General features: G+C 46.5%; 1 protein-coding gene across 1 annotated transcript in view; it reads right to left on the bottom strand.

Annotated features, from left to right (window-relative positions):
* LOC120025095 (low-density lipoprotein receptor-related protein 4-like) overlaps positions 1–24,217 on the bottom strand; it is a 99,207-nt gene that overhangs the window by 38,564 nt on the left and 36,426 nt on the right. Inside the window, exons 3-14 of the mRNA XM_038969528.1 lie at positions 23,706–23,822; positions 16,882–16,995; positions 16,594–16,710; positions 15,649–15,777; positions 12,977–13,096; positions 12,659–12,784; positions 12,162–12,287; positions 11,882–12,016; positions 11,465–11,590; positions 10,595–10,825; positions 9,683–9,839; positions 248–465 (exon numbers count right to left, since the gene is read on the bottom strand). Coding sequence (XP_038825456.1) covers positions 248–465; positions 9,683–9,839; positions 10,595–10,825; positions 11,465–11,590; positions 11,882–12,016; positions 12,162–12,287; positions 12,659–12,784; positions 12,977–13,096; positions 15,649–15,777; positions 16,594–16,710; positions 16,882–16,995; positions 23,706–23,822 — 1,716 coding nt within the window. The remainder of the gene's footprint in view (positions 1–247; positions 466–9,682; positions 9,840–10,594; positions 10,826–11,464; positions 11,591–11,881; positions 12,017–12,161; positions 12,288–12,658; positions 12,785–12,976; positions 13,097–15,648; positions 15,778–16,593; positions 16,711–16,881; positions 16,996–23,705; positions 23,823–24,217) is intronic.

The raw sequence follows: 24,217 nt of genomic DNA, 5'->3' as shown, positions 1-24,217 counted from the left end.
TGAAATCGGAGACTGTGGCTGGATTTACAACAAGTGTATCTTTAAAATGGTGTAAAATACATGTATGTTTGAGGAATTTTAATTATGGGATTTCTGTTGTTTTGAAACTGGCGCCCTGCAGTTTCACTGGCTGTTGAAGAGGTGGGACACTACCGTCTCACGTACCCTAGAGAGGTTAATTTGGCAATAACAATTTCAAACATAGCCTGTGTGTGTGTGTCTGTGTTTGGTTCCCTGGTGTCCTTACCTTGGCTGATGACGGCCTTACGGTTCCGTCCATCCAGGTCAGCTCTTTCGATGACGTGATGCTTGGCGTCCACCCAGTACATGCGGTGCCCGGCGTAGTCGATGGTCAGCCCGTTGGGCCAGAACAAGTGTGTGTCGGCGATGATGCAGCGGTTGGAGCCGTCCATGTTGGCATACTCGATACGAGGAGTGTTACCCCAGTCCGTCCAGTAGATCTTGCTTTGGGGGGTGGAAAAAGTCATGGAAACTTAGGGTTAGGTTGTCATTGTCCAACAAAAAGTTAGGTCACATATCATAGGACAAGCACCATTCAGACCTGGGATCAAATAGTACTTGTTTTCTTTAAAATAATTTAGCTGCCTATATCACGTTTTCCTGGCGCAATGGAACCAAAGCAGTAGTCCCATAAGTGCAAACCCCGCCCATCTGGCAGTCCATGCAGGCTCATCAAACAACGTTCAAAGTATTTAAAAGAAAGAAAATACTATTTGAACCGAGGTCATTCATAGTTGTGTTATCAGATGCCACTGATGTCAGCTGTTTGATGTCAGCATTCATATCCAATTTACCAATCATCCTCTCAATTACCATATGCAATTACCAGAGAACCCTGCGGCCTTATTTTGACATAATTGCTTGTTTAGGTTCCACCTCTGAAGAATGACACAGGCTACTTATAAATATATATTCCCAAATTGGGGTGGGGAAAAACGTAGTGGTGATTTCCATGTGGAGTGGAGAAACGTCAATAAATAGGGAACTGACAGCTGTCAGTGAAGCTAGCTATATTGCTAGCCTTATGTTAGTTTTTACTACACCATATTCAAAAGATTAGTCAGATGGCTAGGCTAGTTCTGGAGCTGGATTTGTCATAAGCATTGAGAGCAAACTCACCACAAATGGAAACCAGTATCTTTGACCTCGCCATCTATTGTTATCTCCAAAGTTTTGGCATCTTCCACAAGAGACAAGCGTTTTTCTACATTGTAATAGACACAGTGTAAACTTTGGTATGCAGGCTTTGGCTGCGGTACAGCAAAGCCAAGTCAGCTTGTGCTCATGGTTCTCACAGGGGAAGTTAAATGATAGGCTATAATGACTTTGCTCATGATGCACGTTGTATCGGACACGAAACACCAATACAAATGTAACAAACGCACAACAAAATAGATAAGTTCCTTGAATTTTCCTTCGCGGGTGCCTGTTCATTATAGGACAGAAACGTGTGGTTTAGCTGCACCAATCAAAGCAGTGAAGCGTGTAGTGAAGCTAGACTTTAGTGGTCAAGACAATTCATCTTGGGTCGACGGTGGGAGCAGGGTTGCAAAACGCAATAATATCACGCAATTTTACCGTTTATAAAATGGTCATATAAAGCTCTGGAAAAAATTAAGAGACAACTGCAAAATGATCAGTTTCTCTGGTTTTTACTATTTATAGGTCTGTGTTTGGGTAAAATGAACTACTGACAACATTTCTCCCAAATAAAAATATTTCCTTTCCTGTAGCTGTCCTCATGGAGAGCCAGTTTCATCATAGCGCTTCATGGTTTTTGCGACTGCACTTTCAAAGTTCATGAAGCAGGTTGAGAGAACGCCAAGAGTGTGCAAAGCTGTCATCAAGGCAAAGGGTGGCTATTTTGAAGAATTTCAAATCTAAAATATATTTAGATTAAAAATATATATATATTTAACCAGACAAGTCAGTTAAGAACAAATTCTTATTTACAATGACGGCCTACACCGGCCGCCTCTGGGCCAATTGTGCGCCTCACGGCTGGTTGTGATACAGCTTGGATTCGAACCAGGGTGTCTGTAGTGACACCTCTATCACTGACATGCAATGCCTTAGACCACTGCGCCACTCGGGGGCCCCGTTTAACACTTTTTTGGTTACTACATGATTCCATATGTGTTATTTCATAGTGTTGATGTCTTCACTATTATTCTACAATGTAGAAAATACAAAAAATAAAGAAAAACCCTGGAATGAGTAGATGTGTCCAACGTTTTGACTAGTACTGTATATATACAGACTAGCAAAGAAATATGTGAAAAATTGACAAAATAAGCGGATTGTTAATTTTCGTTAAAAAAAAGTTGTTGTACAAAAAGTTTGCACCGACAATTTTCATTTGCTCCCCTTGGCTCAAGTGCAGGCGACAGAGAAAAGCTGTTTGGCTCAGTTGCGACTCGAAGAGGAAGCACTTTGCCAGGTGTATTAGCACATCATATAATCAGGGAAACACACGGCATCCTCCACAATATCATACTTTGATTAAAACAATGACATATTGACTTCAATCGTTGTGAAACATCATGGGTAAGCTCTTTCTGTTGAAAATAAAGTGAATTTCCACTTGTGCTACTTTAAGGCTGAGATAAAAGGGAAATCTGCTCCACCTTCTGTTAAATAGTTGCTCCAGATACAAAGTGCCAGAGTCTAGCATCTAATGCCAAGATCAAGTCCCTGCCAACCTTGAAGAATTTTTATCAGTTTCACTTTAGCGCCGCACCCCTAGCCCCGGACCCCATGTACCTTTTTTAGCCTAATAATGATGTTGGCAGAAGACTGCCTCAGTAGGAATGTTATGCTATAGACTGCTATGGGTACTTGGTAATTGGCTGCTCTTCAGTAGCTATCTAGAAATACATTCTAAGTTGCACTACTCATAAATATCCTGGTTGCTAAAACTCTAATAGTTTGCCTAATTTCAGTTTATGTGACAAAATAAGCTAGTATAGTGTAGAGAATCATTGTACCATCTTGTAACGTCCTGACCAGAGTTCTTATGTGTTTTGCTTGTTTAGTGTTGGTCAGGACGTGAGCTGGGTGGGAATTCTATGTTGTGTGTCTAGTTCGTCTGTTTCTGTGTTCAGCCTAATATGGTTCTCAATCAGAGACAGCTGTCAATCGTTGTCCCTGATTGAGAATCATATATAGGTGGCTTGTTTTGTGTTGGGGATTGTGGGTGGTTGTTTCCTGTCTCTGTTTGTATTCTGCACCAGATAGGTCTGTATCGGTTTGCCACTTTTGTTATTTTGTATTTGTTTAGTGTTCACTGTAGTTTTTGTTAATTAAACATGTTGAGCACTGGCTACGCTGCGTGTTGGTCCGATCCCTGTTTCACCCCCTCTTCTAGTGAAGAGAGGGAAGGCCGCCGTTACAGAACCACCCACCAATCTCGGACCAAGCAGCGTAGCAACGGGCAGCAGCAGCGGGACCAGGAGAAATGGACATGGGAGGACGAGCTGGACGGAAAAGGACCCTGGGCAGAGCCAGAGGAGTATCGCCGCCCCAAAGCAGAGCTGGAGGCAGCAAAAGCAGAGAGGCGGCGTTTTGAGGAGCTAGCTCGGCAGCAGGAGCCGGATCTGGGTTACACCACTTGGGAGGAAATAGACAGGTGGTCGGTTGACCCAGGGAGAGTGCCGGAGCCCGCCTGGGATTCGATGGAGCAATGTGCAGAGGGATACCGGCGAATGAGGTTAGCACGACGACGCGGTAAAAAGCCCGTGAAGAAACCCAAAACATTTCTTGGGGGGGGGAGGCTAAAGGATAGTGTGGCGAAGTCAGGTAGGAGACCTGCGCCCACTTCCCATGCTTACCGTGGAGAGCGGGAGTACGGGCAGAACCGTGTTATGCGGAAGAGCGCACGGTGTCTCCTGTACGTGTGCATAGCCCGGTGCGGGTTATTCCACCTCCCCGCACTGGCCGGGCTAGATTGAGCATTGAGCCAAGTGCCATGAAGCCGGCTCTACATATCTGGCCTCCAGTACGTCTCCTCGGGCCGGTGTACATGGCACCAACCTTACGCATGGTGTCCCCGGTTCGCCAACACAGCCCAGTGCGGGTTATTCCACCTCCCCGCACTGGACGGGCTACGGGGAGCATTCAACCAGGTAAGGTTGGGCAGGCTCGGTGCTCAAGGGAGCCTGTACGCCTGCACGGTCCGGTATATCCGGCGCCACCTTCCCGCCCCAGCCCATTTCCTCCAGTTCCAGCACCCCGCACTCGCCTTATGGTGCGTGGCCCCAGCCCAGTACCACCAGTGCCTACACCACGCACCAGGCTTCCAGTGCGTCTCCAGAGGCCTGTTCCTCCTCCACGCACTCTCCCTATGGTGCGTGTCTCCAGCCCAGTACCTCCAGTTCTGGCACCACGCACCAAGCCTCCTGTGCGTCTCCAGAGCCCGGTACGCACTGTTCCTTCTCCCCGCACTCGCCCTGAGGTGCGTGCCCTCAGCCCGGTACCTCCAGTTCCGGTACCACGCACCAGGCCTATAGTGCGCCTCGAGAGTCCAGTGTGCCCTGTTCCTGTTCCCCGCACTAGCCTTGAGGTGCGTGTCTCCAGTCCGGTACCACCAGTTCCGGCACCACGCACCAGGCCTACTGTGCGCCTCAGCAGGTCAGAGTCGGCCGTCTGCCCAACGCCGCCTGCACTGCTCGTCTGCCCAGCGCCGTCTGAGCTGCCTGCCTGCCCAGCGCCATCTGAGCCATCCGTCTGCCCAGCGCCATCTGAGCCATCCGTCTGCCCAGCGCCATCTGAGCCATCCGTCTGCCCAGCGCCATCTGAGCCATCCGTCTGCCACGAGCCTTCAGAGCCGCCCGTCTGTCCCGAGCCATTAGAGCCGTCCGCCAGTCAGGAGCCGCCAGAGCCGCCAGCCAGTCAGGAGCCGCCAGAGCCGCCAGCCAGTCAGGAGCCGCCAGAGCCGCCAGCCAGTCAGGAGCCGCCAGAGCCGCCAGCCAGTCAGGAGCCGCCAGAGCCGCCAGCCAGTCAGGAGCCGCCAGAGCCGCCAGCCAGTCAGGAGCTGCCAGAGCTGCACTCCAGTCATGAGCTGCCCTCCAGTCATGAGCTGCCCTCCAGTCATGAGCTGCCCTCCAGTCATGAGCTGCCACTCAGTCATGAGCTGCCACTCAGTCATGAGCTGCCACTCAGTCATGAGCTGTCATGAGCTGCCACTCAGTCATGAGCTGCCACTCAGTCATGAGCTGCCACTCAGTCCGGAGCTGCCACTCAGTCCGGAGCTGCCACTCAGTCCGGAGCTGCCACTCAGTCATGAGCTGCCATTCAGTCATGAGCTGCCACTCAGTCCGGAGCTGCCATTCGTCCTGAGCTGCCCCTCTGTCCTGAGCTACCTCTCTGTCCTGAGCTACCTCTCTGTCCTGAGCTACCTCTCTGTCCTGAGCTACCTCTCTGTCCTGAGCTACCTCCTAAATCATGTGGGGGCCTTGGGGAGGATTCTTAGGCCAAGGTCGTGGGCGAGGGTCGCCACTCAAAGGACGCTAAGGAGGGGGACAAAGACAGTGGTGGAGTGGTGTCCTCGTCCACCGCCGGAGCCGCCACCGCGGACAGATGCCCACCCAGACCCTCCCCTTGTATTTTAGGGGTGCGTTCGGAGTCCGCACCTCAGGGGGGGGGGTACTGTAACGTCCTGACCAGAGTTCTTATGTGTTTTGCTTGTTTAGTGTTGGTCAGGACGTGAGCTGGGTGGGAATTCTATGTTGTGTGTCTAGTTCGTCTGTTTCTGTGTTCAGCCTAATATGGTTCTCAATCAGAGACAGCTGTCAATCGTTGTCCCTGATTGAGAATCATATATAGGTGGCTTGTTTTGTGTTGGGGATTGTGGGTGGTTGTTTCCTGTCTCTGTTTGTATTCTGCACCAGATAGGTCTGTATCGGTTTGCCACTTTTGTTATTTTGTATTTGTTTAGTGTTCACTGTAGTTTTTGTTAATTAAACATGTTGAGCACTGGCTACGCTGCGTGTTGGTCCGATCCCTGTTTCACCCCCTCTTCTAGTGAAGAGAGGGAAGGCCGCCGTTACAGAACCACCCACCAATCTCGGACCAAGCAGCGTAGCAACGGGCAGCAGCAGCGGGACCAGGAGAAATGGACATGGGAGGACGAGCTGGACGGAAAAGGACCCTGGGCAGAGCCAGAGGAGTATCGCCGCCCCAAAGCAGAGCTGGAGGCAGCAAAAGCAGAGAGGCGGCGTTTTGAGGAGCTAGCTCGGCAGCAGGAGCCGGATCTGGGTTACACCACTTGGGAGGAAATAGACAGGTGGTCGGTTGACCCAGGGAGAGTGCCGGAGCCCGCCTGGGATTCGATGGAGCAATGTGCAGAGGGATACCGGCGAATGAGGTTAGCACGACGACGCGGTAAAAAGCCCGTGAAGAAACCCAAAACATTTCTTGGGGGGGGGAGGCTAAAGGATAGTGTGGCGAAGTCAGGTAGGAGACCTGCGCCCACTTCCCATGCTTACCGTGGAGAGCGGGAGTACGGGCAGAACCGTGTTATGCGGAAGAGCGCACGGTGTCTCCTGTACGTGTGCATAGCCCGGTGCGGGTTATTCCACCTCCCCGCACTGGCCGGGCTAGATTGAGCATTGAGCCAAGTGCCATGAAGCCGGCTCTACATATCTGGCCTCCAGTACGTCTCCTCGGGCCGGTGTACATGGCACCAACCTTACGCATGGTGTCCCCGGTTCGCCAACACAGCCCAGTGCGGGTTATTCCACCTCCCCGCACTGGACGGGCTACGGGGAGCATTCAACCAGGTAAGGTTGGGCAGGCTCGGTGCTCAAGGGAGCCTGTACGCCTGCACGGTCCGGTATATCCGGCGCCACCTTCCCGCCCCAGCCCATTTCCTCCAGTTCCAGCACCCCGCACTCGCCTTATGGTGCGTGGCCCCAGCCCAGTACCACCAGTGCCTACACCACGCACCAGGCTTCCAGTGCGTCTCCAGAGGCCTGTTCCTCCTCCACGCACTCTCCCTATGGTGCGTGTCTCCAGCCCAGTACCTCCAGTTCTGGCACCACGCACCAAGCCTCCTGTGCGTCTCCAGAGCCCGGTACGCACTGTTCCTTCTCCCCGCACTCGCCCTGAGGTGCGTGCCCTCAGCCCGGTACCTCCAGTTCCGGTACCACGCACCAGGCCTATAGTGCGCCTCGAGAGTCCAGTGTGCCCTGTTCCTGTTCCCCGCACTAGCCTTGAGGTGCGTGTCTCCAGTCCGGTACCACCAGTTCCGGCACCACGCACCAGGCCTACTGTGCGCCTCAGCAGGTCAGAGTCGGCCGTCTGCCCAACGCCGCCTGCACTGCTCGTCTGCCCAGCGCCGTCTGAGCTGCCTGCCTGCCCAGCGCCATCTGAGCCATCCGTCTGCCCAGCGCCATCTGAGCCATCCGTCTGCCCAGCGCCATCTGAGCCATCCGTCTGCCCAGCGCCATCTGAGCCATCCGTCTGCCCAGCGCCATCTGAGCCATCCGTCTGCCACGAGCCTTCAGAGCCGCCCGTCTGTCCCGAGCCATTAGAGCCGTCCGCCAGTCAGGAGCCGCCAGAGCCGCCAGCCAGTCAGGAGCCGCCAGAGCCGCCAGCCAGTCAGGAGCCGCCAGAGCCGCCAGCCAGTCAGGAGCCGCCAGAGCCGCCAGCCAGTCAGGAGCCGCCAGAGCCGCCAGCCAGTCAGGAGCCGCCAGAGCCGCCAGCCAGTCAGGAGCTGCCAGAGCTGCACTCCAGTCATGAGCTGCCCTCCAGTCATGAGCTGCCCTCCAGTCATGAGCTGCCCTCCAGTCATGAGCTGCCACTCAGTCATGAGCTGCCACTCAGTCATGAGCTGCCACTCAGTCATGAGCTGTCATGAGCTGCCACTCAGTCATGAGCTGCCACTCAGTCATGAGCTGCCACTCAGTCCGGAGCTGCCACTCAGTCCGGAGCTGCCACTCAGTCATGAGCTGCCATTCAGTCATGAGCTGCCACTCAGTCCGGAGCTGCCATTCGTCCTGAGCTGCCCCTCTGTCCTGAGCTACCTCTCTGTCCTGAGCTACCTCTCTGTCCTGAGCTACCTCTCTGTCCTGAGCTACCTCCTAAATCATGTGGGGGCCTTGGGGAGGATTCTTAGGCCAAGGTCGTGGGCGAGGGTCGCCACTCAAAGGACGCTAAGGAGGGGGACAAAGACAGTGGTGGAGTGGTGTCCTCGTCCACCGCCGGAGCCGCCACCGCGGACAGATGCCCACCCAGACCCTCCCCTTGTATTTTAGGGGTGCGTTCGGAGTCCGCACCTCAGGGGGGGGGGTACTGTAACGTCCTGACCAGAGTTCTTATGTGTTTTGCTTGTTTAGTGTTGGTCAGGACGTGAGCTGGGTGGGAATTCTATGTTGTGTGTCTAGTTCGTCTGTTTCTGTGTTCAGCCTAATATGGTTCTCAATCAGAGACAGCTGTCAATCGTTGTCCCTGATTGAGAATCATATATAGGTGGCTTGTTTTGTGTTGGGGATTGTGGGTGGTTGTTTCCTGTCTCTGTTTGTATTCTGCACCAGATAGGTCTGTATCGGTTTGCCACTTTTGTTATTTTGTATTTGTTTAGTGTTCACTGTAGTTTTTGTTAATTAAACATGTTGAGCACTGGCTACGCTGCGTGTTGGTCCGATCCCTGTTTCACCCCCTCTTCTAGTGAAGAGAGGGAAGGCCGCCGTTACACATCTAAACCGCTGTGAAATATATTTTCCATAATCATGCAAAAACAAAACTTAAGAACGGGAAGCATAGAAATAGCACCCATAGAACAGATCTACCGCTTCTTAGACTTGCTATCAAGTAAAATGATAGATCTATAACACACAGCTCAATGTGAATTTGGTTCGGTCACCCAAAAAGTTACATATTGCCACTTTGCATTTCTGACTAGGTGGTGCTGATGTAGGCCTAAGGTTGAGTAGGAGAGAGGTCTGGAAGTTGTGAAGTTGAAGAAGAAAATTGGAGCATTTATTTATTTATTCTTTTACCTGTAACTGCCATTTCCTGAAACCTAGTCTTAAATGATTTCCAACAATGTAGCCAACACAGTAGTCTAGTGTGTGATGCTAAATTAGATTGAGGTGGTCGCAATGACACAAAACATTTTCTAGGTTAAATTTAGAGGTAATGATCATTCTAATTCATAGGTGTCTTAATGTGGAAACACTTGTGGAAATTTAAACTGTCTTCATCTTAATTTGTAGCTAACTACGTTTTGTAATGACGCCTTAGCTAAGAAGCTGTCTAAGGAATAATATTGGTTATGTGCTTGACTAATACATAACATTTTGGAAAATGTATTTGGAAAACAGTCCGTTCTCCATTTTCCCTACCCTTTTTCCTCACACATCAGTGGTATCAACAGACGAAGTGGAGAGCTGCCATCCAGCTGCAAGGAGGAAAATAGTACTACAACTACGGGGGGCGGGGAAGGCCGGAGTGGAGAGCTACAGTCCGAGTCCTATGATTGGTTCTGCTCCAACTTCAGAAGGTTGAGTCAAAAACCACAATGTGCCCACTAGAAGTCTATTTTGGCGTATTTTAGGGGTATTTTTTGTACCAGTGTACTTTGACTGGAAAGTGCGTTTATGGTAGACAAAATGCGTGCAGGTTAGCAGGTAGGGATAGAGAAGAGAGAGCTCTTCCTTACCCCTCTATAGGGTGCAGTGCAACGGCTCTGGGTTTCTCCATGCTCTGCCATAGGAGGACCTTGCGGTGGGTTCCATCCAGATTGGCCACCTCAATACGGGACGTCCCTGAGTCAGTCCAGTATAGCTTGTCATGGATCCAGTCTATAGCCAGACCACCTAGTGGGAGAGAGCAGGGTCATGTTCATTAGGGACCAAACAGAGGAAAACAGACTGAAACAGGCTTTGTTTTTCCATTGCAAAAGTTTAAAACATGTTATGTGCCCTAATAAACACAACCCAGGTAGTCAACAGATGGTAATATTAAAATGTGGCAGAAGAATCAGAGCTGTTGAGCAATCTAGTTATTATCTAGGGGTTATGGTTTGGAGCAAACATTGGGTAAAAGTATAGAAGCCAAAATCACATTTGTTATTAGACGGCGGCAGACAGCCTAACGGTTAGAGCGTTGGGCCAGTAACTGAAAGACTGATTCAAATTCAAATTCCTGCGCTGACTAAGAGAAACATCTGCTGATCGTCAATAATAGCTGATCCCTGGCCGTGAACCCACTCTCTGAGGGTGTCTCAGGAGGAGTGGGTTATGCAATTAAAACACATTTCCATTTCACACCACACACTTGTACAGGTTACAACAAATATAAGCCCCCCTCTATTTGACCTTTTTGGATTAGAAAATGCCATCCGTTTTGTCTTCTTCAGCATGTCCTAAACCATTATGACTGTTGCAGTGCTGTACATACTATGTTGATACATATTCTGACCGCAGTAAAACCATGTTCTGGGCTTTCCTCTACATAATTGTGCGTGTATAGAATGTAGCATGTCCACCTGTGATCGTATCCATGCCGGTGGAAACCGCGTGCTATGAATTCCTATAGCGTGTGTTTTGACCATAAATGGTCATGTTCCTACCTGGACTCTCTAAGCCAGTGGAAACCACTTCCTCCACGTTGCTCCCGTTCAGGTTGGCCTTCATGATGCGGTCGAGCGTGACGTCGGACCAGAAGACCAGCTCCTGGTTGTGGTGGAAGTCCAGAGCGATGGCATTTTCCAGGTTGTTCAACAGCAGAGTGTACTCTGACCGGTGGGGCAACACCTGGCGGATGTCTATACGATTAGCGAACAGCAGCACTGGCTCGGGACCTAATGGGGGGGGGGGGGGGGGGTACAGAGTAAGGTAAAGAGAGGAGGGTATAGAGAGCAGGGAGGGAAAGGAAAGAGGGAGGGTAGTGAGAAGCAAAATGATGGGTTAAGAGAGTGAGAGAGAAAGAGGGAGAGAGAGAAGAGGGTGTGGAGTGCAAGAGAGAGAGGAGTTTGTTCGGGGTTCATCAGTGATACACACCAGATTTGTGGGGTGCTGTATTGGCAATGTAGGCCTGTGTTTCAAAAGGCACCCTATTGCTTTATAGTGAACTACTGTAGTACAGTAGTGCACTATAGGATGTAAGGTGCCATTTGGGATGCACCCAAGCACTCGCTTTTCTGACCTCAAACCATCAGCTAACCTCAGCCACAGTCCAACTGTTCCAAGCTAAGCAAGGGATACGGTTACAATTAAATGCCGATGAAACATGCTTGCATGCTTTAAACACAACTATGATGCATATGGATCACCCACTACCCGGGGCAGAGAAAGGGAAACGGTTTTAATTCCATGCAGGCAAAACATGTTTAAGACACACAAAACCCTGATGCATCTCAGGTAAACAACTTCCCCAGGTGCTCGCAATCCCTCCACATGAAGCCAAAGGTCTTAAATTGAAAGATTGTGAGTGGACTCACCCAGAGCCTTGCAGCTGCGCTTGTCAGGCCTCAGCTCGTAGCCCTGCACACACCAGCACTGGAACCCCCCTTCTGTGTTGGTACAGCCCTGGCTGCAGTAACCCTCCTCTGCACACTCATCCACATCTGGAAACGGTCCATATAGACAGGTGGGTGGGTGGGGTGTGGGGTAAAATAATATGTGATGATACTGCAAGAGTAAACACCTAAAATATATACATTTTCAATCAACTCATTATAAAATCAGCAGAACTCATATACATTAAAGTTTTTCTGACTCTCATCGCACACACACACACACACACACACACACACACACACACACACACACACACACACACACACACACACACACACACACACACACACACACACACACACACACACACACACACACACACACACACACACACTCACCCTGGCAGGCCCTGCCATCCTCCATCAGTCTGTAGCCAGTATGACAGGTACACTGGACCAGACCTCGAGCCATCTGACACTTCTGAGAACAGCCTCCGTTATTCAGGTTACAGTTGCCCTCGCTGGACCGTGGGCCTACACTCAAACACACACGCACACTTGTTAGAGAGACGTCATGATGTGGATTCTTACAAAAGTTTCCGCATAAGCCCTCAAACACACACACGGCACATCCACCCACCCACACACCCTTCCCCTTATACAGTCAGACATAACTCACGGCAGTCCTGGTGAGGGTGTTCGTCCGTCCCATCTCCACAGTCGCTGACCTCATTACAGACCTTCCTCTGGCCAATACATCGGCCGTTACCACACAGGAATTGGTCCGGAGCACATGGAGGGGTGTCTGGTGGGAAGATAGATGGAGAATGTTACAATGGGCTGAAAAAAGCTGTGAAGAACAATGGACAACATCTGAAAACTCCTTTGTTTGCGTCTCAAATGGCACGCCTTGGGTCCTGGTCAAAAGTAGTGCACTATATAGGGAATATGGAACCATTTGGGAGGTAGCCTCTGACTTTTGAAGGATAGACACAAAAGGCCTGTGGGGTAATGGTAACCGTTCTTTAATGTGAGATTTAGCTCATTGTTTGTTTAGCCCGCATATATAAGAACTAAGTCCCTAGAGCTCTCTTTCTTTTCATCCTTTTATTTCCTCTGTACTGTCTAGTTTAGATTGATGCTGATCTGCACACGTGCACACACCCACACACGTACCAGTCTTCTCACAGTCATCTTCATCACTGCCGTCAGAGCAGTCATCCTCGCCATCACATCTCCATGACAACCTGACACAGCGTCCCGACGCACAGCGGAACTGATCCGCAGTACACATGGAGGAGGCTGGAGGGAGAGGACAGGTTGGTTAGACACACACAATCTACGTCCATTATGTACACAAACACACACACACACACACACACACACACACACACACACACACACACACACACACACACACACACACACACACACACACACACACACACACACACACACACACACACACACACACACACATAAGCAGATACTTACTGCAGTTCTTCTCATCTGATTGGTCATCACAGTCAAACTCCCCGTCACACCTCCAGCCAGCGTTGATGCACATCCCACTGCTGCACATGAACTCCACGGAACGACAAGGCTGGTGGGAGGCTGCGGGACACACACGACCACTACCGTGAGATAAAATGCAAACGCTTTTGGATCTTCAATCATCCCTGACAGTGGAAAACAATTGATCTGAAGGACCCTGGTAATACAAAGACGCTTTTAACAGGGACAGAAAATAAATGAACATTTGGGGCAGGGCATGCATGTTTGCAAAAGAATCAGACGTATCTATCCAAGACCAAATGAGAGCATACACTTTTATTCATGTGCAGTGGTATCAGTTAGACAAGAGAAGGGAACATGGCCAACAGAAAAGTGGGAGAGAAAAAAGAAGAGAAGAATGAAGCAGTGCTGTGTGTGTGATCAAAACACCAGGCGGTGAGAGAGAGAGAAATACATAGATAAGATAAGAAAAGAAAAGAAGGAAAGATAGATAGAGCAATGGAATGAACACTAAGTGTTCTCATGTTCAAACCCACTTATCAGCTGGTACCCTGTCATCCACATTGACGGCCACATACACAGAGAACCGTTTCATCTGCTTGTGTGTGGCCAACTCTCAGAATACAGACACACACCACATATACAGATATATATCCATACACACACACACACCACTAAGCACACAGAGAATCGTTTGATCTGCTCTTGTGTGCCCAGACGTCTCTCCATTCTTAACACACTCTCCACTCATCCTACTCCCTAGTCTGATGCATGCTAACAGAGCCCCATACACTTGTGTGGGCTGCCATGACAGAGAGAATGAGAGTGAGTGAGTGAGTGAGAGAGTGTGGGAGAGAGAGAGTGAGAATGAGAGTGAGAGTGAGAGAGAGAGAGAGAGAGAAAGAGAGAAAGCGATTCCCAAACTTTCCATAACAAAGCCATCACCTACAGAGAAATTAACCTGGAGAAGAGCCCCCTAAGCAAGCTGGTCCTGGGGCTCTGTTCATAAACACACCCCACATAGCCCCAGGACAGCAACACAATTAAACCCAACCAAATCATGAGAAAACAAAAAGATAATTACTTGACACATTGGAAAGAATTTAAAAAAGAACAGAGCAAACTAGAATGCTATTTGGCCCTAAACAGAGAGTATAGCGGCAGAATACCTGACCACTGTGACTGACCCAAACTTAAGGAAAGCTTTGACTATGTACAGACTCAGTGAGCATAGCCTTGCATTTGAGAAACGCCGCCGTAGGCAGACCTGGCTCTCAAGAGAAGACAGGTTATGTGCACAAAATGAGGAGGAAACTGAGCTGCACTTCCTAACCTCCTGCCAAATGTATGACCATATTAGAGACACATATGTCCCTCAGATTACACAGATCCCAATTTTGATAAACTCCCATATCTACTATGTGAAATACCACAGTGTGCCATCACAGCAGCAATATTTGTGACCTGTTGCCACAAGAATAGGGCAACCAGTTAAGAACAAACACCATTGTAAATACAACCCATATTTATTTTTTCTCTTTTTTGTACTGTAACTATTTGCACGTCGTTACAACACTGTATATAGACATAATATGACATTTGAAATGTCTATTCTCTTGGAATTTCTGTGAGTGTAATGTTTACTGTTAATTTTTATTGTTTATTTCACTTTTGTTTATTACCTACTTCACTTGCTTTGGCAATGTTAACATATGTTTCCCATTCCATAAAGCCCTGAAATTTAAATTGAATTGAGAGAAAGAGAAAGAAAGAGAGACTGTGGGACAGAGATAGTACAAAGAGAGACATGAAAGACTGACATAGAGATACATTAACAGAAAGAAAGGACTTAGCAGTAGTCTAACAGAATACATTCTCTGGAGTGATGAGGAGAAACGTGATAGCCTGTGCTAATCGAAACGCTAGCTAGCTCGCGTGTATGTGTGTTCGAAAGAAAAAGATGGGAAGTGTTTTCCAACGCACGCAGACATGCACACACACACACGTAACAAAGACACATGACTCTAGCATGACAGCTGTCAGCAAGGAGATTGGGACAGGGTATTCCAGGAATCTATGTTAGGGGTCGCTCAGAGAGCCATAATGAGTGGGGGAGACAGATTTCTGCAGTGTCACTGCTCAGTGCTCAAGCTCAATCATAGCTACAATGGTAACAGCTGGACCTGCCATCACCAACATGTCTCAAATCTGTCAAACCTCAGCCGATCCTATCCTAATCTCTTTTATTTTATGAACACTTGACTGGAAGTATTAACACACTTTTGCTTTCACCTGACAAGGTCTTAAAAAGACAACAGGGTGTCAGTGGCTCCTCTCAAACACTGAACTTCACTCTCTCCGTCCATCATGACAAAGTTGTAACCCACCTGCAATCCTCCCTGCCCCTAACCTATTGACCCCTTTGTTTACATCCCAGTTGAGAAATAGGGTCCTTGGCATTCTGGGTAGAATTCCAACCCGTCGTCTGGCCACAGCAGGTTCTCTCTGTGTGTGTAGCGGAGGAATTTGAGGCACAGTATGGGTTTGCTGCCCGGCGGTGTAGCAGCCTCTGATGTAGCATTTATGGTGCTGGCGCCTGCAGATCAATGATTAGCCACCTGAATCAGACGTGTGTGTGTGTGTGTACGTACAGCAGTCGGACTCATCAGACCAGTCTCCACAATCATCGTCTCCGTCACAGTGGTAAATGTCCAGAATACAGCGTCCATACGCACACTGGAACTCTTCGACACTACAGGTGGCTGTCATTACATCAGATGCTACGGAGGGAGAGAGAAAGGGAGAAAAAGAGATAGGGGTGAGGGGTACGTATTTAACACACAGTCCCTTTCACCCCAAAACCTTTCTGTCATAAACTATAAAGACAGTGTGTGGTTCTGACATTCAGTGTGTTATACTCTAGGGCAGTCAAAATAGAGAGAGAGAGAGTGGACACACACACATACAGTATGTGTCTCAGGGGGAGTTGGGATATGCAAAAAAACGAAACATTTCCATTTCACACATGCGTATGAATGATACAAGGCTGTCTGCTCTCTTTTAAGGTCCTTACTACTGAATAGTGTCTGTTCCAGGTGTGTAGGAGTCAAAATAAGAAGAGTGGAAGAGATGGAGACCCACACACTGTAGAAAAAAGGAATACATCCAAAACTGATACTTGAATACAACTATGGCCAAAAAATTATAGTGAAAGAAAGTGGATAGTGAATGAAAGATGAAAACAAAGCACACACCTTTTGGCCTCATGCCGTGTGTGCCGTCAATTTACACTTGTTTTCACCTTTAATTTATGCACTGATGATTTTTTGGCCCCAATGTGTTTTAATAAACATCTTTATTTTGCATTGAAGCCTTCGTTGAGGATTTATTCCTTTTTAGACAGTGTGCGGGTCTCCATCTCTTTCCAGGACACATGCGTATAATACACACTTGTTTATGTGAGAAACAGGACACACACACACACACACACACACACACACACACACACACACACACACACACACACACACACACACACACACACACACACACACACACACACACAGACACACACAGACACACACAGGGCAACTCACGGCAGTTTTCCTCATCTGATCCGTCCTTGCAGTCAGTATCTCCATCACAGTACCAGTGTTCAGCAATGCAGCTCCCATCTGTACAGCGAAACTCCTTATCGGAACACTTTCGCATGTCTGAGAGAGAGAGAGAGAGAGGGAGAGGAGAGAAAGTAAGAGAAAGAGGAAAATAGAGATGTTAAAGTCAACGGATTGAGATGTGACAAAGACTACAACTTTCTGAATGTATGTGTATACTGTAAGAGTGAATGTGTGGTGTGCATGTGTGTGTGTGTGTGTGTAACTCACCACACTGCTCGTCACTGTTATCACCACAGTCATTGTCCCCATCACAGTGCCACAGGCTGCGGATGCAGTAGCCGTTCTGACAATGGAACTCATCCTCTTCACACTCTCTCGGCGCTACCGACAAAGAGAGAGAGACGGGATGTCAATCAAAGGACAAATCACACAAACAATATCCGATGCGCCGCTTGTATGATGTAAGAATCTCATACGCATGCACCATGCGCCATGCGCTGCACAGCTTAGTGACCTTTCTCTTACGTTCACACAGAGAAAAGTAGCTGTCTATTAACCTCCAGTCGACAACCTCCCATCCACCCTGATGGTTAACCTCTGCTCTAAACTACACTGTCATATCCAGCACAACAACCCCCCAAAAACCACCTTACTTACAATCATTTCTCTGATGTTATCATTAGTTCCACTTACGAGCGCTATTAGGCCTACAACAATGTCTCTCTCCCTTTTCTCTCCTGCACTGAGTCCCGCCACCATCTTTCTCTCTCCTTCACTAATACAACAGCCTGCCACTACAGTTATAACCACAGCGATCGATAGCCAATTATAGTCCTGGCTAAAGGAGGGCCAGGTGAACAGGCTAGTATCAGAGGGAAGTACCATGATTTCTGCCTGAATGGCCCCAGACCGGAGGTGATGTATTATTTAAAGCGTGTTGTGTGTGCGTGTGTGTCTTGTGTGTGAAGGGGGGTTGCTGCCTTAGAAGGTTATTAACTAATTGTTCAATCTACCTCTCTTATACCTGAACTGCCAATAAAATGCATACAGAGGCGCAGTCAAAGAAACCCACTTAGAAACGTGACGGCAGTTCAGAGTGTAATACAAGTTAAAGAGCAGAGAGACAGAAAAAAGGGACGGGCACAGATATGTTTGAGGATAAAATGTGTATTTTTGTACTTCCTACCTCAGTGACTATTGCGACAAAACGTGACCCAAATCTACTACCTCTCATCTCTTCCTTTTGTTTTCTCACACACAGGTTTCCTTTGCTTTATGACACAACCGAGTCCTCAGAACAGAAGAGACTTATTAGTATAGTTTTATTAGTATTTTTATTTAAGAGTACTCTTACCCCTCCTATTCAGATGCAACAGAGAAGGAGAAGGATCTGGAACAGGAGCAGAAGACAAAGCTACCCCCTGAATGAGAGTCTCTAAACTATAACTCTATGGCTGATTCCAAAAACTCACTTGGCACACGAAGTAGAATTTCATTGAATCTCTCATCTGTCTCTCTCTTTCCCTCCCTCTCGTTCCTAACCCAAACAGAGGAAAGTTCAGAAGTCACGTGTCCTGAGGCAGATCATCAGTCAGAGAGCAGGCAGTAGTTAGAGATGAAAGGTCATAGTGATTCATTTCCAGGGTATGCATTGAGGTGTGTTTGTGTGTGTGAAAAAATAAAAAATATTCCTTTTTAAACACGTTGTATGGTTCCTTGAGTATTACCTATGCACTTTCAGGGTTTGCCTTCCCTTCTTGCTCCCTGCCTGCCTTTCATCCTCCTCTCATCCCACGAGTTGACATAGAAAAGAGCAGAAGCTCAGAACTATCCCATCAGACTCCAGTTCTACCTACCTACAAATTATAGAAAAGAGCAGAAGCTCTGAATAGTATTTGAACTCAGGTCTGGTGTGTGTAGGTGTGTGTGATACCACTGTGGATATGTAGTCATGTGTGTTCTGCTGAACAAATATGAACGTAGGAACACACATCCACACAGGCACACTTACTCTGTCACTCACTTTCACACACGCACGTCTCTTTTTCCAGTTTTGTTGTCTAAAACTTTGACAAGTCGCTAAGCTCAAGTGGACCATGACGGATTCTCCCCCGTCTCTCTCCATTCTCTTCCCCTTCTCTCTTTAAATAATGGAATGAAACAACAACAGTGGGAGGAAAGAAACTAGGGAGGACAGAAAGACATAGAGAAATAAGTCCTGAAAAAATAACTAGGCCAAGGAGCAAGGGAGGGGGAAATTTACGGGACATGAAGATGAAAAATTCATGCCTGGCTGACGGCAGACGGACCCCCCATCAGGACGGGATTCTACGTCTGGCTCCTGAAATATGGGTCAGACAGGAGAGAGGGAAGCAGGGAATGAGAGAATTGGAGCAAGAGAGAGAAAATCAGAGAAAGAGAATCGGAGAGAAAGAAAGAGAGAGAAAAGAGAGAGGGAAAGAAAGCCCACCTCCATACAGAGTTATCTGGAAAAAATAAGGGAACGAGAGAATCTGAGAAAGAGAGAGAGCTCACCATCAAATTTAAAATACTTTTTTTTATCTACAGAATTATTCAGAAAAAAAGTATTAATAGAGGTACAAGCTGGCAGGGTTAGCTTGAGTCAATTAATTCCATCTCCAGAACATTCAGGAAATTCAATCCATTGGGTTGGAAATTAATCATACCAAGTTTCTCAGCCCGATCTGTGTGGTGATCTCTGTGGACTTAATGGGTGTGGAGGTGTGTGGATTGAAATCTAGCTCAACCACCGGGTACCATGGATACCTCTGCTTATTGTGACACCTTATTGTAACAGATAGTTGTGAATATCAAAATCAAATCAAATTGTATTGGTCACATACACGTGTTTAGAAGATGTTATTGCGGGTGTAGCGAAATGCTTGTGTTTCTAGCTCCAACAGCGCAGTAATATCTAACAAATAATATCTAACAATTTCACAAGAACTACCCAATACACACAAATCTAAGTAAAGGAATGGAATACGAACATATATACACTACCGGTCAAAAGTTTTAGAAAACCTACTCATTCAAGGGTTTTTCTTTATTTCTACTGTGTTCTACATTGTAGAATAATTGTGAAGGCATCACAACTATGAAATAACACATGTAGTAACCAAAAAAGTGTTAAACAAATCAAAATACATTTTATATTAGAGATTCTTCAAATAGCCACCCTTCTCCTTGATGACAGCTTTGCACACTCTTGGCATTCTCTCAACCAGCTTCACATGGAATGCTTTTCCAACCGCCTTGAAGGAGTTCCCATGTATGCTGAGCACTTGTTGGCTGTTTTTCCTTCACTCTGTGGTCCAACTCATCCCAAACCATCTGAATTAGGTTGAGGTCGGGGGATTGTGGAGGCCAAGCCATCTGATACAGCACTACATCACTCTCCTTCTTGGTAATATAGCCCTGACACAGCCTGGAGGTATGTTGAGTCATTGTCCTGTTGATAAACAAATGATAGTCCCACTAAGCACAAAACAGATGGGATGGCGTATCGCTGCAGAATGCTGTGGTAGCAATGCTGGTTAAGTGTGCCTTGAATTCTAAATAAATCACAGACAGTGTCACCAGCAAAGCACCCCCACATCATTTTTGGTTGGAACCAAAAATCTCCAATTTGGACCAAAGGACAGATTTCCACCGATCTAGTGCCCATTACTCGTATTTCTTGGCCCAAGCAAGTCTCTTCTTCTTATTGGTGTCTTTTAGTAGTGGTTTCTTTGCAGCAATTTGACCATGAAGGCCTGATTCACAAAGTCTCCTCTGAACAGTTGATGTTGAGATGTGTCTGTTACTTGAACTCTGTGAAGCATTTATTTGGGCTGCAATCTGAGGTGCAGTTAACTCTAATGAACTTATCCTCTGCAGCAGAGGTAACTCTGGGTCTTCCTTTCCTGTGGTGGTCCTTATGAGAGCCAGTTTCATCATAGTGCTTGATGGTTTTTGCGACTGCACTTGAAGAAACGTTCAAAGTTCTAGAAATGTTCCGTATTGACTGACCTTCATGTCTTAAAGTAATGATGGACTGTCGTTTCTCTTTGCTTATTTGAGCTGTTCTTGCCATAATATGGACTTGGTCTTTTACCATATAGGGCTATCTTCTGTATACCCCATACCTTTTCACAACACAACTAATTGTCTCAAACGCATTTAGAGGGAAAGAAATTCCACAAATTAACTTTTAAGAAGGCACACCTGTTATTTGAAATGCATTCCAGGTGACTACCTCATGAAGCTGGCTGAGAAAATGCCAAGAGTGTGCAAAGCTGAAATCAAGGCAACGGGTGGCTATTGTTCTACAATGTACAAAGTACTAAAAATAAAGAAAAACCCTTAAATGTGTAGGTGTTCCAAAACTTTTAACCGGTAATGTACATATACATATATGGATGAGCAATGACAGTATAAATATATGAGATGAGTAATGTAAGATACAATTGAAGTCGGAAGTTTACATACACCTTAGCCAAATACATTTAAACTCAGTTTTTTACAATTCCTGACATTTAATCCTCGTAAAAATTCCCTGTCTTAGGTCAGGTAGGATCACCACTTAATTTTAAGAATGTGAAATGTCAGAATAATAGTAGAGAATGATATATTTCAGCTTTTATTTATTTCATCACATTCCCAGTCAGAAGTTTACATACACTGAATTGGTATTTGGTAGCATTGCCTTTAAATTGTTTAAGCATCAAGCATCAGCATCATGTTGTGGGGGTGCTTTGATGCAGGAGGGACTGGTGCACTTCACCAAATAGATGGCCTCATGAGGAATTGAAAATCATGTGGATATATTGAAGCAAAATCTCAAGACATCAGTCAGGAAGTTAAACATTGGTCGCAAATGGGTCTTCCAAATCGACATTGACCCCAAGCATACTTCCAAAGTTGTGGAAAAATGGCTTAAGGACAACGAAGTCAAGGTATTGGAGTGACCATCACAAAGCCCTGACCTCAATCCTATAGAACATTTGTGGGCAGAAATGATAAAGCGCAAGGAGGCCTACAAACCTGACTCAGTTACACCAGCTCTGTCGTGAGGAATAGGCCAAAATTCACCCAATTATTGTGGGAAGCTTGTGGAAGGATACCTTACACATTTGACCCAAGTTAGCGTCCCACATATCCCATAGAAGTTAACGTCCCACTTGGCCAAAAGCCAGTAAAAATGCAGAGGGCCAAATTCAAATAAATTACTATAAAAATCAAACTTTCATGAAATCACACATGAAAGATACCAAATTCAAGCTACACTTGTTGTGAATCCAGCCAACGTGTCAGAATTTAAATAGGCTTTTCGGCGAAAGCAAACAATGCTATTATCTGAGGATAGCAACAGAGTAAACCAAGACAGATAAGCATATTTCAACCCTGCAGGCGCGACACAAAACGCAGAAATAAAAATATAATTCATGCCTTACCTTTGACGAGCTTCTGTTGTTGGCACTCCAATATGTCCCATAAACATCGCAAATGGCCCTTTTGTTCGATTATTCCCGTCGATATATATCCAAAATGTCCATTTATTTGGTGCGTTTGATCCAGAAAAACACCGGTTCCAACTTGTGCAACGTGACTACAAAATATCTCAAAAGTTACCTGTAAACTTTGCAAACACATTTCAAACTACTTTTGTAATACAACTTTAGGTATTTTTTTACGTAAATAATCGATAAAATTGAAGACGGGATGATCTGTGTTCAATACAGGATTAAAACAAACTGTAGCTAGCTTTCTGGTCACGCGCCTCTAACAAACAGTACACTTCAAGTGACCCTCGTTCAAGATGGCCGTACTTCTTCATTACACAAAGGAAAAAACCTCAAACAATTTCTAAAGACTGTTGACATCCAGTGGAAGCGGTAGGAACTGCAAGATGGTCAATTAGAAATCTGGATTCCCAATGAAAACCCATTGAAAAGAGAGTGACCTCAAAAAAAATACAATCTGAATTGTTTGTCCTCGGGGTTTCGCCTGCTAAATAAGTTCTGTTATACTCACAGACATGATTCAAACAGTTTTAGAAACTTCCGAGTGTTTTCTATCCAAATCTACTAATAATATGCATATCTTATCTTCTGCGGATGAGTATCTTGCAGTTGAATTTGGGTATGCTTTTCATCCAAATGTGAAAATGCTGCCCCCTATCCTAGAGAAGTTAAACAATTTAAAGGCAATGCTATAAAATACTAATTGAGGGTATGTAAACTTCTGGCTCCCTGGGAATGTGATGAAAGAAATAAAAGCTGAAATATATCATTCTCTCTACTATTATTCTGACATTTTACATTCTTAAAATAAAGTGGTGATCCTAACTGACCTAAGACAGGGAATTTATTACTAAGATTAAATGTCAGGAATTGTGAAAATGAAAAAGGTGTATGTAAACTTCCGACATCAACTGTATGTGATTTTCTTTGCTATGTTTATTTTACGGCCTAGTAAAGTTGTGTTTGCGGACTAAAACCTCCCTGTCTCTGTGTTAACCTCTGCACGCTCAACCCAACACCCCACGGTTTACCACAACGTGCATCAGGTGCGTGTCTTAAAAAATATCTCACCCCAGATATCTCCCTGCACTCACATGGTAGCAGGGTGATTTCTGAGGTCCGGATTGGATGCATGTAGAAACTGTCCCATGACGAATAATATCCTAGCGCCATTTATGAAATTAAGGACGTGTATCTGGAGCTTGTCTACTCCTTATATCTAATAAAATGGCTGATATCCGGAAATATACAGATAAAGATATCCCCTGTTATTGACCCTTTTCGCCCAGTGCACGCACGCACGCACACACACTGCAGAAGTCATGTGCTTTGACCTCTGCTATGGTGTACATAAATAAACACGTTGGTTGAACCTTTTTGAAACTGTTATTAGTAGAATCAGATGGGATAGAATAAAACCCCGCAACCAAATACTGTGGCTCTCCAGGAACATGGCACTTGATAAATCTGTTGATTTGTCATGTTTTTTTAGACAAGATATTACTTTGCTATTCACAGAAATTGTGCGTGCGTGTTTCTGTGTGTGTGTGTGTGTGTGAGACTTACGACAGTCTTGCTCGTCGGAGTCATCCTCACAGTCGTTGTCCCCGTCACACACCCAGGAGCGGCGGATACACTTCCCGTTGTCACAGTGGAAGTCCAGCGGAGAGCAGGTGGGCAGCACTACAGAGGAAAAGATCAGTCATTATCACAGCTGAAGCAAAGTATGGGCATACATAAACACAAATGCATGATCGCGAGAACAAGGCCCCATGGACACAGCCAATACACTAGTATAAAAAACATTAAGAACACCTGCTCTTTCCATGACATAGACTAGGATCCCTTATTGATGTCACTTGTTAAATCCACTTCAATCAGTGTAGATAAAGGGAGGAGACAGGTTAAAGAAGGATTTTTAAGCATTGAGACAAATGAGACATGTATTGTGTATGTGTGCCAGTCTGAGGGTGAATGGGTAAGACAAAAGACTTACAGTTGAAGTCGGAAGTTTACATACACCTTAGCCAAATACATTTAAACTCAGTTTTTCACAATTCCTGACATTTAATCCTAGT

The sequence above is a fragment of the Salvelinus namaycush genome, chromosome 30 (genome assembly GCF_016432855.1).
Source record: "Salvelinus namaycush isolate Seneca chromosome 30, SaNama_1.0, whole genome shotgun sequence".
In the NCBI taxonomy this organism is placed as follows: Eukaryota; Metazoa; Chordata; class Actinopteri; order Salmoniformes; family Salmonidae; genus Salvelinus; species Salvelinus namaycush.
This window is presented reverse-complemented; position numbering and strand designations above follow the sequence as displayed.